At 42.3% G+C, this 17,706-nt stretch overlaps 1 protein-coding gene across 1 annotated transcript in view; it reads left to right on the top strand.

The window, feature by feature from the left end:
• Nucleotides 1-17,706, top strand: part of CDH4 (cadherin 4) — a 469,761-nt gene that overhangs the window by 406,631 nt on the left and 45,424 nt on the right. The window contains exon 8 of the mRNA XM_075108659.1: nucleotides 11,549-11,686. Coding sequence (XP_074964760.1) covers nucleotides 11,549-11,686 — 138 coding nt within the window. The remainder of the gene's footprint in view (nucleotides 1-11,548; nucleotides 11,687-17,706) is intronic.

The following is a 17,706-nucleotide window of genomic DNA, read 5'->3' as shown; positions in this document are numbered from 1 at the left end:
TTATTTGACTGTTTTCCACTAACCTTTCATTCTGCCAAATTTAATTAAATCACCTGCTTTTCCAGCTATAACGTGTTCCTTCACTATTTGGATCTTCCCTTCGATTCATAATGATGAAGGCATATATGATACCCAGCTAGCAAGGACATAGCCAAGCTATATTCTTAAAATAATTCTCAGCAATGAATAACAAATGACACCAAATCCATTTACTTTATCCAGACCATATGGAGTCAACACAGTACAGATTCCCAGGACTTGGGTTGTGCTCCTGACTGCCATTAATTTTAAAATCCGAGGTCCTTGTGTTGTAGACACCATGTGTATATATACAGGATTAGAGGGAGCGGTTTGAATATACTATGTTGAATATATTATGTTGATTTTATTTTTTTAGTTGCCACATTGATAGGATTTAGAAAACCTCATGCTCCTAAGAATAAAAAGGTCTGACTGTAGCAGCAGTGTCATGAGCCTGGAATTTCAAGCCTATCTGCAAAAATAAGACCAAGTATAAATTATGAGCAATATTATGAATAGTTATTCATCTACACTGATCTTCTTGATGATCTTTTTCAAGCTTCCAGCCCGACAGAGCTTAAAGAAGAAGGCAGTTCTACCTGAATTGTGAAAGGTTTTTCTTCCTCTTTTTAATCGAGCAAGATACACCAGAAAACAAATCAGGCTGATAAAAACAGAAGTCAGACTTACAAGAAAAACAGCTGTAGCAGCTAAATGGCTTAAAGCAGAGAAAGTAGGAAAACAGCGTGTGGGGCTAATGATGGGTGGTTTTCAGGTTTCAGAATACATTAAGGCATTCTCCCTGTTTATTAAATTGCTCTGGCAGCATTTGACAGGGAAGGTTTTGTGGATTATAAGAGTGCAATGGACATAACTAGGATTTTTTTTTTCCCTCAGCCTGGCCTTTGGGTAATCACCAAGAAGTTACATACTATAGGAAGAATTTGGTTTGCACAAGTCTAAAGAAGGTATTTTTTTTTATTTTCAAAAATGTGTCTCAGATTGTTGTTTACTTTCCCCTCTTTTGGTCTGCCTGGGGTTTTTGGATTTTTTTCCATCTCTCAGCACTCACTCCTTTTGTCAGAAAGTGGCAGACACAAACTGGAAGCAGCATCAATTTAATGCTGGCATATTTACCAAAGGGCACCCCTCAGCAGCGACGGTTGCTGTGTGACCACCTAGACATTGAACTATTGCTCGTCTCTTCCTGTCCAAAAAAAGCTGAACGTAATTTCATGGTTTTACAAAAATTGCCTCAGCCAAAAGTTAGAAGGCTTATTCCTCAGGTCTCCTTTTAAGTGCTTTGCAGGATGACCTAGCATCTCTGGGGCATAAAGCCTGCAAAATATCGACGGGAGTTGAAAGCAACGTCTGCTGGGACTGAGTTGCTCCTTGTTTCTGCCAAGATGCAGAAGGATGCCAACTTCTGCGCCGGTACCCAGTGCGGTTGCCTCCAGAGGGAAGGGTGCTGGAGACGGGTCCTTCTGCAGCCCTCCTCATCAGAGTGGCTGAGTGCTTCAGCAAACTAATGGATTTTTATTCTCACAATATCACTGTGAGATAAGAAAGTGTTTTCATTTCATTTTGAAGTGTTATTTTCAATTTCTTTGAGGCACAGAAAAATTAAATGACCTACTAAAGGTCACTTGGGGAGTGTTTGGTAAAATGCAAAAGAAATCCAGGTCTTCCAAGCTGCAGCCTGCAGCCTTAATCACAACCCTGGTCTGTTTTGACACCGACTCAGTGGCTGTAGTCAGAATCAAAATACATTATCCAAGATATTCGTCATATCTCTGTTTTTAATGAAATTTATTTGTAGCTCATACCAGCTCACTGCCACCCCCTTGCATGACTATCAGTGGTTACAATCAAAAGCATGTAATTCATGTTCCTTAGTTCTCTCCTGCTCCCTTGTCTTATGTCTGATCTGTGGCTTGGATCACTGAGGAGTGAGACGTAACCCATTCCTAATGATTCTGTGATTCTAATTTTGGCATTAAATGAGAGAACCATATGAGAAGCTCATTAACTGACAGTCTTTCTAAGCAGGAAAGTCAATACTATCCAAGGACAGAGCTACTGTTACAATGGAGTTTCTGATAATAATTTTGAAGTCAGTCCACAGCACCTGACCAGCTTCAGTAGACTGTGCACAACCCAAGTGCCGTTACAAGACTCCTTGGGGCATGGAAATCTATTAGGTCCCTCAGTGGCAGCATCAGCACATAAAACATTTTAAGACTGGAAAATAAGTGCTACAGAACACTGGCCTCTTTCTGGTGGTGGTGTTCTTTTCATACTTATCTTCTGAAAACAGCCCAGTCCCTATTTTCTGTTTGCTCCAAGCCTGGTGTCTCACTCGCCAAGGCTCAGTCAAAAAACAAAAAAAGTCCCAACAAACATTATGTTCATGTTACAAAACTTCCCAAAACTGGAAAATACTGTCACAGTCTTAAACTTAGAGGTGGTATTTACATTTTGGGTGAACTTTAAAGAATGAGGACAATTTTAAAGCACCATTTCAGATATGAAAAAAATTTTTTGGGCTTAAAAGTTTTTCAGGCAACTACATTCAAGTTTTGACAAACGTCTGCGCTCAGATGTCAGAGAGAAAATTTTGTGACCTCTAATCCCCATCCTTTGCAGCTTGAAGTCTGGAACAAGTATCAGGTTAAACGGGCCCTACTTGGCTGTTAACCTTGTACACAGCATACTTCAAACATGCTGTTTCCATACGTGGTGGCCAGCTGGGGTCAGAGCGTGGCAAACCCTCTGCGAGGTGCGTTTGGCTCAGTTGACTGTTTTGGTGGGTGTGTTTTCCAGTAGGTCCCTTTCCTTGGGCAGAAGCTGCTGCATTGGTAATTCCTCATGTGTTCCACCACAGTGGGGTTTCAGCTTGGGTGTTGTTTCAAAACCTTGATAGCCCAGGCTCAGTGTCTGATCCCTCAGGAATAAAACTCACTCAGAATAACAAACAAACAAAAAAATATATATATATCTCAGATTAATGTGGTTGCAGCATATCGCACTCAGAAGTATCTCTGTTCCTGTTTAATACACCCCTTCCTATGCACAGTATTGCCAGCACCCGGCATTAAGACAATCATGAAGATGATCCGCCAGGATCGCCAGGTCTGTGTTACCATTTTCAGTTATTTGTCTGCTGGGGTTTTTTTCTGGTTTTGTTTTGGGGCTTCTTAGGGTTTGGAGTTTGTATTTCTAAGCTTCTCTTTGTATCCCTGACAACTAGTAGATCGCTTTCTGAGATGAGATTCTCGGTCAATAACGCCGCTCCTGGTGCTGGCTGTTCAGCAAAATCTTGGCTCTCACAATGAAATTAGGTGGATGAGCAATTCAGTTCGGCTCATATATCTTCTGTCTTGAAGGCTACGGGGACATACAGCCAGGATGCTTGAAGGCTTTCAGTATGACTGCTAGGATCTTCTCTGTACCTAGTGTGTCCTTTGGAAAGGTTTCCACTTTCACCACTTTCACTGTCTGAATAACACAAAAAAAGGCAGCCAGGGGCAACAGCCACTGAACTATTTGGTCTCGCACTACTGAAGGCCGAACAGAGTAGACTCCTGAAAGGCTTTCCAGCGTTCTTTGATTTTATAACCTCTCTGGGATAAAAAGATCATGTTTGCTTTCTTTCAGGTAACTTCTAAAGCACTTCCTCATGCTTCCATACAAAAGCTCAGTTCGCTGTTGCCGGGTGTTGTACCCACCACCAGAAGCTGTTTTGCTTTCAGAAGCCACCGCACAAAAGAGAAAATAGCTGCTAAGCTGGAGCAGGTCCCATTTCCACCTACGTGGGAGATTCAACACCCACCCTGGCAGAAGCTGGAAAAGTTAATTGCGTGTCTGCTGGTTCTAAATGGGTTAAATTGTGTAAATTATAACACATTAAAACACTATCTTAAAGTGCAGTAGCTTAAGAGGGAAAAAGATTAGTATAAGGTGTGAGATCCCACAGATTACAGGCCTCAGGTGCTGAGAGGGAAAGTGTTAAAAAAAGTTTAATTGCTGGTTGTTAATCAGGCTGCCAGGTGAAAGCTATTAAAGGCTGATTGTCAATATAGGTGCAGTGCCAAATGAAAATCCTGATGCTGGCTTGTGGCCCCTGGACCTTTATTTGTCTCAGGAAAAAAAGTGATTGCTGAAGATTTGTGGAACAGCTCTTTCAGCCCGGTGGTGTGGATGAAAGCCACCGGTGCTTCAGCCGGTGAGTCAGAACAAATACTAGAAGTGCTCATCAGAATGACTCCAGAATAAACATTTTCCTTCTTTCCGAGTCATGCGTGTTCAGCACTGCTAGCAGAAATCCTCTGCCGTGGGGAGGGTTAGCAAAAGAAGTCATCCTCTCCCTGCCTCCTCTCGATGCTCCGGTTAAGTACGACGTGCGTGGGAGTGGAGCAGCGTGTGAGCTGGGGATGACCCTTAGCACAGGGGGTGCCTCAACCTTTGAGAGAGAGGAGGAAAATCTCCCACGGGTGTTTGCTTGGCGTGTGCCAGCTTTCCCACCCTCTGGCACTCCGTGCAATGCCACCAGGCTGAAATGCGGTGGCGTGAGCAGCCAGGCAGCCCTGCAGCCTTGGTTTTAATAGTATGGGAGAAGTGGGAGCATGTTACAAAGTGCGATTTGGAGAGCTGTGGGTGGCGGGACTGACACTTTTCCTGAGCTGGAGGCATTTATCGATACCCGGATGACAGGCAGGTTCGGTCAGATGTTAACAGGAATTCACGGGTCTGGCCTGCATGTCAGAGGCCAGGATGTTTCACATCAACACCTTTGTTAAGCAAGAAAGCCAGCTTAATTAACACACCCTTGTTTCCAGGAGGGTAAACTGCTCATTGCTAGGTAGAGGTAGACCAAGGCACTGCCCCTGCTCAAGAGCTCTGCAATTGCAGGTAGCTCATAAACTTAAATATGCCGAGAAGCTTGCGGACGGGGAATACCATGCCGTGCTGGAAGAAAAGCCAACATAACCCCAGCCAAATGGAGGAAATAAACCTGTCTGCTTCACCATTCATGGCTGTGCAGCACGAAGTAGCCCAGTTCATTCTGAAAATGGGGTCCCCTCCCTTGTTATAGCCCTGTCCTAGCAGAAGCGTGAAACACCTCTGACAGTAGCTGCACCTGTATAGCAAGGTTGAGATGGAGCAAAACCGCATCTTTTTAGCTCGGGCAGCAGCAGCTTGTGCGTTAGGATTCATGGGCCCAGGGTTTGATGTCTGCTGAGGGTGGTGCATACACGACGTGATGCTGCGCTCTATGTACGAAATGAAAAGGTCAGGTTATATCAAAGACTCTGCTCAACTCTGGCACAGAGGTGAAGCTCACTCACCACCACCACTGTCTCTGGGGGGGAACTGCGAAAGGTGTCGGGTGCGCTGGTGGTCCTGTGAAAGCTGCCTTCTGCACTGACCTCCCAGAACAGGGTTTTCTTCTGGAAATCCGTGTTCGTATTTAACCATGACTAAGTAGGGAGTATTAAGGGATAAATGCTTTAAAAGGTCTGCCTGTGAGCTTTGTTTAAATGATGGCTAGTTAGATCTTTTTGGAAAAAGTATTTCTGCTAGAGTCAAGTGGATATTTAGGGAGAGTTTGTTTTCAGATCGTCTTCCCTGGCTCTGGTATGATATTCATTGCTAGTGTGTTCACCATCAACTATCTTACACCAAAAAAAGTGAACATCAAAACTTCAGTAACATGTAAAGAAATTATTTAGGAACAAAAAAAAGAGGAACATCTCACGTTTCTTCTCATTGGTATTGCAAAAATAAGGGGAGGTGGAAAAACACGTAAATATAAAGATGTGAGGATAGCCATGGAAGGAAGTAGGATTTAGATTTTCTAGCTCCTTCACCAATAGATTCCTACTCAGTACATCCTAAAGCAACATCCTGGTAACCTTATTTGCTTTACCAGACATGATGCTAAAATTAGCCAGTCATACATTTCTCAGGAAGTGGTAATTAATTGGACAATATTTGTACAGAGCTTTGAAAATGTAGGTCCTAATTTTGCAAACCCTTTGTCCATAATGTAGATTAATTTAATCACATAATTACTGCATTTCTGGACTTTGGCATACACAGTTACCCAGCTTGTGTGTGATTTATAATAATTGCATGTGTAAACTAGGAATAGCCATATTCCTAAAAATACTGTGCATGCACATTTGAAAATTGGGATCGCAGGTAACGCTTCATTACCAGGATTTCATTTTAAAATACTTTGTTCTTTTAGACTTTCTCTCTGAATATGATTTAGTTCTATTTATAACATCTCAGCAAGACCATGTGCAGGTCGGCCAGGGATTTGAGATGGTGTCTTCTGGGCCAGCCTGTGTCTTGATGGGGAGAGCCACTTGCAATAACTGTAATTGTGTGGGGTGCCCCTATTTCTTTGTGCATGCCTGTGGAATGGGCTGGTTCAGTGATATCAGTTGGTGTTAAGTCTTAAACCATTTTCACACAAATATACCGTGGCATTTGGACTAAAAGAGGTTCTATTCTTTTTCTTCCTAAGAAGTTGTTTGTACACAGAGAATGCTGGGAGATCTGACCTGCTTTAGCTCAATTTCTCATAATTCCTACCTAAACCAAAAGGATTTTATCCCTAATTTAAGACTTTTTTTATTTTTTTTAACATTTTTGGTTCCCAGACCCTGTATTAGAATGCTCCAGCATCTCAATCCTTTAGTGATGAAGAACCTACTAATTTCCAGCCTAAATTTATTCATGGCCGGTTTATACCCATTTGTTCTTGTGTCAACATTGTCCTTTAGTTTAAATTGCTCCTTTGCCTTCCTAGTGTTTATCTTCCTGATGTATTTATAGACAGCAATCATATCTGCTATCAGCCTTCATTTTGCTAGACTAAACAAGCCAAGCTCTCCTAGGCCCTTCTCCGGTGATGAGCTCTTCACTGCCGGCACCTGGTCGGATCCAGGTTGCTCAGCAGTGAATACAAGGGAGCTGGATTGTGCACAGCATCCCGATGAGCCCTCGGTGCTTGGCTCAAGGAATTAATATTGTCGTATCTGCAGTGCTAAATCTGCACTTGATGCATTTGCCAACAGTGTTTGTCTCTTGCTCAGCAGCAGGGAGCTGGTGGGACATGGGGCCAGTCCTCCTTGCTCCTGTCCAATAAACCAGCTTCCTGAAAAGTTTTGTTACTCGTCCCTTCCTGCATTATCTTGTATTTTGTACTTTTAAATCATATCTTGCTTCTGTTACTTAATTGTCAAGTTACCCTTCTCCCAAGCTGTTACTTCTTCTATGCAAGGCACTGATATCTTTTTAACCAAGCCCTTGATAAACTTCCCATTAACCATCTTAACAAATTTCTTCAGCTAATTCCCATCTTCTGGAATTTAGCTGATGTATTTCTTTGTGGCACTGTATCAGATGATTGACAGAAGAGCAGACAGATTAGATCTGCCACAGTTCCTTTAATTATTCTTTCCTTCACAATTTTTTCCTTCAAAAGCCCTTCTTAGTTTTTAGGTCAGACTAAAAAGCTCTGCACTTATCAAGATGAGGTTTGTTTTTTTTTTCTTTTCCTTGGCTTAAGTAGAAGCAGCACATTTACTTCCCTCTAGTGTGAAGATTTGTTAGATTTATTATAAATACAGGCCACTGGACCTCCCAGGGACTTCACTGGGGCTGCAGTTTTAGTCTAGATGCCCTCGGGACAGAGGCTCATTTCTTTAGTTCCACAGCATCACCATCAGAGCAAACGTGTAGTAACTGTTTCATTTCTCTGGGTTAGGAGCATTTTGTGTTACCTCTGTGCTGTAGTTTCTGCCCTGTGCTATTTAAAATGTCATTTTTGTGAAGAAAGAGAATAAGAGAATTATTCTGAATAATCAAAATGCCATCAAGAAAATGTCTCTCATGCTTGGGGGCATGGGGCTGCCTTTTTTTTTAATAGTTGTAACAATAATAATAATATTAGGACAACAAACTAAGATGCCCCTGGAGATGTTGTGACAAATTAGAAGGACATGTTGAAATTGAAATTGATTGAATAGTTCAATAAAATCAGCTTAATGCATAAAAGCAAAAAGGTTAGCTACAGAAAAACAAAAAAATCAGTAATTTTTTATCTGCTGGGGCCACTCTCACTGAAGATTGAATTAGTTATAAACTAAAACCACATACTTGAAAGCATTGCCCTTGTATGCCCACACTGGAGCCTTTCGGATGGAACTGGATGTGGATGGCAACCAAGTGCCTAAAGGTTAGACAAATCTCGGACGATTTCCATATGGTGGCCTTGGCAGTGTTAGGTTTACGGTTGGACTTGATGGTCTCAAAGGATTTTTCCAACCTAAATGTTTCTGTGATTTTATTCTATGATTTACATGTCTTTGTGTTTGATACAACTTTATGTACAAACCAAGGCCATTCTCCATGTCAGATTGCACTTTTGTCTTCTGCTGATGGAAATCAGTGTAACTTTGGTGATGTCTCAACTTCCACCAGCAGCTCACCTCTCGCGTCCCTCATTGCTGCAGCTGCCTCCGGTATCCTGAGATGTAGTGCCTGTCTCAAATGCACGCGTTCCCATAATGATGCTACCTGCTCACTCAATCCATTTGAGATCTGCTGTGTTTACTTGCATTTTCTCACGAGGCCTGGACTCCCTGCACTTGCTTGCACACGTGCAGTGCTCCTTTGCCATCCTTCACCTCTTCCCATCCTTACGCACCAGCTCTTTGTGGCTGGTACATTTGTACATTACTAAATTATGGGCATTTTCATTTCTGGCCCTGTATTATCTGATTGATATGATCTTTCTTTTAAATTTCTTTAATTTAATGTTCCAAATCTGTATGCGGTTTTTTATTAACACTGTGCTACAGTGCTTGGTGAAAGGGGCTTTGTTAAATAAAAAACTTTTTATTGTAAACCTGAGATTAATAAGACATGGTCTATGTGTATGTGCCTGTGTCATCAGAGTATGTCTAATTTAATAAGCAGTAAAATGGTGAAGTTAACAAAACTTTTAAATGAAACTTTCTAGTCCCTTACCCCCTCTTGTACAAGAGGATTCATTTTTCCAGGGGAAGCTTTGGTTAAGACGTGAATAAAGCAAGCTAGAAAGGAGCTGAAGGCGGTGGGAGGTTCGCAGGCTGGGTCCCAGCATGAATAAGTGCTGTGCAGACGGAGTGTGACCTTACCCAAGCTCTGCAGTTTGTTCTCGCAGTTCAGATTAAAGTTTGCATAATGGTGTCACGAGTTTCAGAATTGCTTTTGACACAGAGAGGGAGCTGCCTTTGCCATGCCCTAGCTGGAGGCATGCTGCCGCGCCAGTCCCGGCTTGCTCCGGTGGGCACACCTGGGAGTGTGAGCTGGGAGCCCAGCAGCTGTAGAGAGGTCAGTCTGCAAACACGGTAAAATAGAAAAACGCCAAGTTAAGAAAGACACCCCCCCGCCAGTGGAGGCTGTTTCATCACCCTCTCGGCTGATGGAGAGGAAGGAACGTTTTTTTTCCTGCGGTCGCTGCCGAAGCACTGAAGCTTTTACAATAATGTGCGACAGCTCCGCCATCAAATCAGAAACGCTATGAATTACGTGTCTCCGTCTCACTGCAGTGAGGAACATTAGAGGTGGCTTTGCCATTTAAATGCACTATTGAAATGGAGTCTCTCATGTGGGCCTCCGATCTGTTTCTCTAATTTATGTGGAATCTGATTGCCACTATTTTTTAAAATATCTTCCCCCCTTCTACGATTTCAACCTATTTGGCTCACAAGTATTTGGCCTGTTAGGAAATAGTTCTGTCAGCATCCCAAGTTCTCTAGAAGAAAGAATAAGGAAAGAAAAGCTAAATGCGAAATAGAAATTATGTTCACCAATAAGGACACTTCAGCCTTACAATCATCCAGTGCTTTACAAATGGAGTAATGAACGGCAACTTTTTGCGTGAGGAAAAACAAGGGCTAACAATAGTTTCTCCCTCATGTTTTATTATACAAGGTAGCAAGAGATAATGAAAGTGCATTTCCATAATATATTCCAGTTGCAACGTGCTGATGGATCCATGTATGTGAATCCTGTCAATTTAGCAGGTTAATATCTGTCAATTAAAAGTCCTGGAATCAAGATAAAGCTAAAATTCAGAGCTCTGTCATTCTAGCAACTCAGAAGAATTAAAGAATTAAACTAGTTACAGCACTTGCAGAATGTTTATGTAGGATTAGAGAGACCCAATTGACCTAATTTTTGCCCTTTGAAATTTCAAAGGGCATTTGACATTTTATACACGCTTGTAACATTGGCACATGAACGGAGCAGCCCTCAAGTATCTAAGCTGTGTTCCGAGAGCAGGAGCAATCCAGCATGTGGCAGGTCTCTCCTCCCAGTGAAGTTCCTCCACTTGGCTTTGCACAAAGCTTTTCCCGCATAACATTGTGCATCCATTTGATTTTCACACCCTTCGGGCTTTTCGATGTGCCGTTGGAGCCACTTGGTCCCTGCATCCCAGCTCGTGTCTGTAATTCCGCCTTAAGCCTTAAGGAGTAGGGAGTGAGGTTTAGCTTTGCCCTGAGTCACGCCGTTCACTGGATCCCTCCTTGGTTGTCAGTGCATCACTTTGCACATATTTCAGGAGAGGAGCTTTGCTTTCATGTCTGTCTCTAAAGCGCTTTGTGTACTGAGCATGACGTGCATAGGCATCAATAGTAAATTCTGCAGATCCAAATGAAAACCTATTGTTGAGACCAGTTTTAAAGATCAGGAGGCTTTTCTCAGTGTGGACAGATATTCTTAAGTAAAGAGACATCCCAGGGAGATGTACACACATGCAAGACAAGATGCCCTCTCCTATTTTATTCAGGTTTATTTTCCAGTTGCACTGGCATACAGCATCTTTTAGAAGAACTTCAATGTGTGATTTTTATGGCTGACTGTGTAAGGCTTTTTCTTTGAGACCCATGTTGGTTGGGGTGCTCAGGAATTTAAATCGGTTCTGCTGAACTTTGGTTTATTGCAGTGAGTAATTTTTTTCATACTGGACTTAAATTCTCCTTATTTATTGGGTTAAGGACTGAAACATGGAGGGTATTTTAGGTATCAAAATGCTTTGTGAGCATCAAACTGTGTGAGCAGAACAAGCTGGAGGGCCACCAGGCAACGTCACTGTCAATTTTGGGGGTATAATGTTCTTGGTGATGTTTTCAGTGAAAACATATTAGTAAAATTTTTACTGCTTTTCAGAAGACAGAAACTAATGTTGCTTAAAATGCTTCAAAACTAACAAAAACATCTATTTCAACCAAGGATTTTTGCCATAAGATTTTTATTTTCCCATAAGACAGGTGATATCCACCCATCTGTGCAAAAATCCCTTCAAAAACATGATAGGAAAAATTATCTGTCTTTTTTTACTAATGTTTTTGATCCAGTTAACTTCTTAGTGTGCCTTAAGATTGCACTTGTATACAGAAAATAAACCAAGGCATTTTACAGAACGCATTTTTGTTTCTCATCTTTCCCTTTTTTTCCCCTCCAGAAAGTTCAGCAGTATATAGTCATTGTTCAAGCCACAGATATGGAAGGAAATCTTAACTATGGTCTCTCAAACACGGCAACAGCGATCATTACAGTGACAGATGTGAATGACAACCCACCCGAATTCACTACCAGCACTGTAAGTATTGATACATCAGCACGGTGATGCATGGACACACAACATGTTGGTAATTCATGGATGTTTATATCCGTCGTCTCTCTTAGCTGGTTTGGCAGATAGGAGGAACTTGATAGATAACCGTGGAACAAAGACTTTCGGGGCGGGGGGAAAGGAGGAGGAAAGGAAAAAGGAAAAGAATGATTCATAAACTAGCAAAACTATTTGGTGACCGGTTTTGCTGAGGTACTCAAGGAGCTGAAATAATGTGGCAAACAGGCTGTGTCTGATTGCACCAAAGAGGATACGGTTGTTTCACAGCAATTGGCTGTAGACATATCAGAGTTATTATTACTTATGAGTGAAATCCTGAGCAGTAAGAGATATTTTGGGTTTAGTAGCTCAGATACGGTTTCAAGGAAGCAGTAAATACTCTAAATGGTAACAGGTATCCGGTAGAATTTGTATTTCACTGATAGCTCTAACAGATGTATTTGTGCGTGCCGGCAGTAAACGTGTAGAAATACCATAGTACATCTGGTTTTAATCAGTTAAAGATCTTTCTTATATTAGTATAGTATTTCTCTATTCTGTTCTCATGTGCTCCAAGTCGCTGTTACTGGGAGAAGAGGGGAAAAAATAGAGAAATTGCAAACTATTAGAGCTGGCTATGGTAAAAATGAAGAGTTGGAAGGTGAAACGATGCAGTCTGTTTTTTTCCAGCCTTCATAATCCACAGATGTAGAGCATCCAAAATGTGTGTGGTAATTTTAGAAACCACAGAGAAGTACAGAGGTCTACATGCTAATAAATGAGAAATCATTGTGTATCCACCGACTATATTCATATGAGGGCCAATAAGGAACAGTAAATGATGTGTCTTAAACTGAAACCAAGTCTTTAAAAACACAGAAAGTCAAACTGCATTGTGCTCAAGTCACTGAACATCATTTATTTTTATTATTTTTATTATTCTGAATTTTCATTCCATATTAAAAGATCTGCAAATATATAGTCATGCGGTATCAAAGTTTCCCCTTAGTTATACCCTACAAACAGCTCAAGGAAGTCATGCAGAGCCCAATTAATGCTGCTGTGGACCCATATCGGCTCCACGTCAGCTACGGAGTCTGGGTCCTTCCCTCCCATCGCCATGGGGCCAAGGCTCACAGAAGGGACGTGCTCAGCTCTCGAGCAGTGCCAGCATTTTGTGATTAAGTGACTTGGACCTAGATTCTCAGAATAAGGAAGGCACTAAATTCCTCCTGAATCAGAGGAAAATAGGCACCCAAAATGTTTTCAGACCTGGGCATCATTCTGCAGCCTGCATTGCCAACTCCAGCGAGTGTAGGGTGGGTTTAACAGCAGCACATGTGCTTCATATGTGTCATGGTGAATACACCCAGCTTTGTATCGTAAAGTTGTTGTTAAATATCTCCTTAAGTATGATACATATGTTTGTGAAGGGCCATAAAAATCTGACACAAGTCTTGGGCCATGTGGTCCTTTCTCCTGCCAGCATGGGTTCGTTCTCTTTTGAAAGTTTTACAGTGGCTAGTCTTAGAGTTTGGTGTCTCTCAGGCCATGGGACTTTTCACCACAGCAGTACATGTGCCCCAGGTTGCCAGTGTTTGCGGGGAGGGGAACCTTATTCCGCCAGGTAAATAGTTCTTCGACCTACCTTTGAGTGAAAAAGGAATGACATCTAGTGGCCATGTCACTTAAGCACAGGTTGTTCCACATGACCCAGGTTGCCTGGTCCTTGTCTCCAACGCAGGTTAGGAGGTGAGGTTTTGGGTAGTGGGATGAGCTGTCGGTGCCTTCTGGAAGGCGGCATCCCTCCAGATGGGATATATTTTAATGTCTTTCCAAAACACTTTCCAAAGCCGAATCTGATGGAAAGTGAGATAATGGAAATTTGCCTTCAGGTGAGTTCCGAGTATTTAATGTCTCCGTGTGTGTTAGACCTAGAAGGAATAAAAGCCATCAGGAGAATTACCCATAGGATTGTGTTAAATGGATTAGAAAATGCTACTCTTCCTCTAAGCAGGGTTGATGTGTACCATTATTTCTCTAATTTCAATCACTGAAGAAAGAGTTTTGCAAGGGCCAAAGGGCTTTACACAGTAGTGCATGGGACTTCATAAAGATTAGAAAACCAAGGGTGTTTTACAGTAATATTTTCTGATTCTATGGAAACAAATATCTCTGATATACTCCCGGGTATAGCCAGGATGAATTTCATGTGAATATGGAAGTATAATGCGGTTTTTCCCTGACTGACGGAGAGAACAGCATCAGGCTGATCAGTCTCTTTAAACCTGAGCTGAATCTCTTTGCTGTCCTCAAATAGTCTGATCTGCATTTTAACACCTCTAAAAAAAAAATAGCAAAAATCTCTTTCCAGGAAATCTACAGTTCCTCAGAGAGTAAGAAAGCCCATGGTCTCTTTTAAGACTGGGGACTGTTTGGAGAGATACAGTATATTTTTATTTTAAATACTTCCGTATTGACATGCTGCTGTAAAAACAAAATAGGCTGAATAACTGAAATTGTGGTTTGCTCTTGGAAAGCTGCCAGGCGAATGGAGCTCAGGCAACTGAATTCGGCATAGACACATACAAAGGCCCACCCTCTATAGTGCTCCTAAATTACCTGTCATTCAGCCAGGGTGGTTTTAGACTTAATCGTTTCTGGATAAGAATGTAGCTCAGGAGGACACTGCACCATGCTGGTGTCACAGCTCATGTATTCAACAGCAGGAATTAATGTTACTGTGTAAAACTTAACAACAGGACGGGAGAGAAGAAAACAGCCACTGCGATGGTCAAGAAAGTCAGATCATGTCTGTAGTCAGGCACGCCATGAGGGGGGCGAAGAGACTGTGTGCAGGGACCGTGTGAAAGTTCAGACACAAGCATACAAGAGCTAAAATTGCAGGAGCGATGACCTGCCGAGGTATGGTGGTTAACGGACATCCAAGATAACGGGTGGCTGTGATCAAAATGTAGTGCTAGATGAGAAATGGAGGAAGAGCATTAAAATCACACAGATCCTTAAATGTACAACCTGAAGATACTCTGATAAGACTCCAAAATGATTGCTTGCTTACGTGAAAGTGGATCGATGTGGGGTTTATACCCTTTAGTACATCACCTGAAGGGCCAGCAGAAGGTCTTACACAACAGCAGGGGAAGAAGAAGCCCCACCTTCTCATACGAAGGATTCTGGAATTATATGGAGGAGAAAAATCACAGTCCCTAGATGAAACAATTTTAAACTAAAGTCTGCTGTTAACTCTAAGCCCAGTCTCCATCAGCAAGAATCATGGCCAATCGTGATAGTCACGACCAGGACTACCTGCATCAAACTGCGAGGCGCTGGGGCACAGTGGGGACGAGGTGACCTCTTCTAGCTTTTCCAGCTCTGTTTTTTTGAGATGGTGAATGTTTTCTTTATCTGTGATGCTATCGGACCGTGCTGAGAAGCATCAGAGAGCAGCTAACAGTGAGGAAACGTCTCATGAGAGACTGCCCCGGAGTGGGAAGCAATCAGATCTGCACCAGAAGAGTGGAGCATCCTGTGAAATGCCGTAAACATCATAGGCAGCTCTTTTGGGCAATTCTAATGATTTAGTGCAGGACCGTGACCAAGGGAAAGCTCTCCTGGCTAGCTAAGGGACTTCAGCCCACTCTTTGTGTTATGTTCTTCATGTGACATTGTTGCTTGGAAAAATAAAGTAAAAGAGGCAATTCTTGTGTCTGCCGAAGAGCAGGGGTACAAATTCCAGGCGAGCAGAGGTAACGCTGCCTCCGCGGCATGCTCGGAGCCAGCCCGTGCCCGCAGGCTCTGGATCAGATGCCTTACAAAAGGGTAGTTTAATCCCTTATGCCCAAGTTTTCCATTGTCCTTATGGCATAATTAGCAGCTGTGCTAGTTCATTCCCATGGCATTTTTGGTGGGTTTTGCATCTGCCAAATTAGCAGCTGGTGTAAAATAGTGAAATTTTAACTGGACTGTGTTACAAAGGCTTTGTTGTAAATTTTACTGGGAAACTGGCTCCATAACTGTTACAAGATAAAGGTACTGGTATCAGTGTGCCCTCCGTTATCCAGAGCCCTTGTTACTTATAACAGGGTCACGTCCTCTGACATGTCTTAATTATGTGGAAATTCCTCTGCCTCCCTTCAAATATTTATCTCTTCTGTGCAGGAGAGTTGCATTTTTTTCCATATTAATATAGATCTGTAGCTGAGTGTCTGGCCAGATGCTCACCTCAGATACGGGGGAGGTGCAATGAAATTAGTGTTGGTATTTCAGAGATTAAAAGTCAGCCGAGACAGAATAATTCTGGATAGTCTCAGGTGAGAATTTATGCAAGGTGGAGGCATCTTTTTTGCTCACAGAAGGAATGCCTTTAATTCCAGTGAAATCTTTAACTCTATCAAGCAGGATGCCCTCTCTAGTCTGACCCATGATACCGTTAATAGCCATCCAAGGGTTTCCACTTTAGCTAAGGAAATGCATAATCAGAGGGGAGGAGAAGTTAAAGAAATCCTACACTTGACTCATACAAAGTCTATTTTTATCGTATTCAATCAGGAACAATCAGGCACAGAGAGGAGACGCAGATGAATTTGCATGATCAGACTTCTGTGTCTTAAATGTTAATTAAAAGTTATTTTAAATTTGCCTACTGTGCAGAACTTGTTTTTATAGTAGCCCGTGTAAGGGAAATATTATTTCACAGGGCTGAAGTGCTCATGATTAGTGATTAGTTGAGCTTGTGGATTCTTGGGAAAACCTGCCTGGCAATCAACCTCTCCTTTTAAAAAAAAAAAAAAAAAGGAGGAAAAAAAAAACAGAAAGAAAAGAAAAAAAGAAACTGGGCTATTCAAGTTCTTTAAGCTCCTGAGCCTTAGGAGGTCTTATTTAAAGCTACTTTAAAATTTGGCCTTTGGCACTGCTTTGAGAATCTCTTCTGAGACTGAAACCAGTGGAGTGTGTTTTAAAGCGGCAGCTCCAAGACCACATCCCCTTCCCCACTGCGCTGCCTTGCTGGCTCATCTGGGCACTGACTCCCTTTAGGAACAGCTCTAAAGGTTTAGGGCCAGACTATCAGGCATGAGTGGACGCTTCCACCAGCGCAGTGGTGACTCTTGCTAGCCTGGGAAAGGCAGTCTGGCCAAAGGCGGCCTGTGAACTTAGAGCAGAATAGCTGGTACAGAATAACACCGTGCATAGAGGGATGCTCGTATTCTAACAGAAGGGGATGAGTTGCTGGGTAAGGTTAATCTAGTTGCAAAGTGGATTTGGCTAACCAGTCGAGGAGCAAGTTCTTCTTGCAAGTACACTGGAAAAAGCAGTTCTTGCCAGTTTTTGACTGGGCTATTTAATTAATAGTGTCAGATCAGTCTCCTGTCTGGCTGCTACAGTAATGCTGAGTTAGTAACCTGGCTCGTATTGGACTGAGTCCGTCAGCAATGAAACCTGCAGAGTGAAGGGCTCGGCACCTCATGAGCAAAATGGCATAGAGAGAGACCCAAGTTAAAAGGGCTTTTTGTTTTTGGCGCTGCACTGCCAAAAATGTCTGGCCTTTGTGCAGGTATTCCGGCTCCTCCAAGTACTATGGGAAATGCTAATGTACTCTGAAGTGCTAAAGCACTCTGAAAAGTGCTTTGAAATTTGGAAGTGAAGCTGGCTCTCAGTCCATCACTTCCATGCTAGCATTATCCTTTACCATAAATAGTTCTTCCTTCTCCCATTTTGATGTTTCCTTCCTGTTTTCTCTCCCATCTCCATCCTGATATACTAGTGCACATCATTTTGTGAAGCTAAACAAACCACTGTCCTCTAACCCCTTTTTATGTTATAGTTTTCCGTTCCCCTGGTTATCTTGATAACCCTGCTGTGTACCAGGCTCTGCTCAGGTTTCTTTCTTTTCACCAGATCTGTATCGAGTAATCCAGATGAGATTTTTCAGTGACTTGAACAAGAGCACTAGGATCAAATCTGCCTTTTTCACAGCCATGGCATCGCGC

This window comes from Phalacrocorax aristotelis, chromosome 13 (assembly GCF_949628215.1).
Source record: "Phalacrocorax aristotelis chromosome 13, bGulAri2.1, whole genome shotgun sequence".
NCBI lineage: Eukaryota > Metazoa > Chordata > Aves > Suliformes > Phalacrocoracidae > Phalacrocorax > Phalacrocorax aristotelis.
The sequence above is the reverse complement of the archived record's forward strand: the minus strand, read 5'-3'. Positions and strand labels throughout refer to the sequence as shown.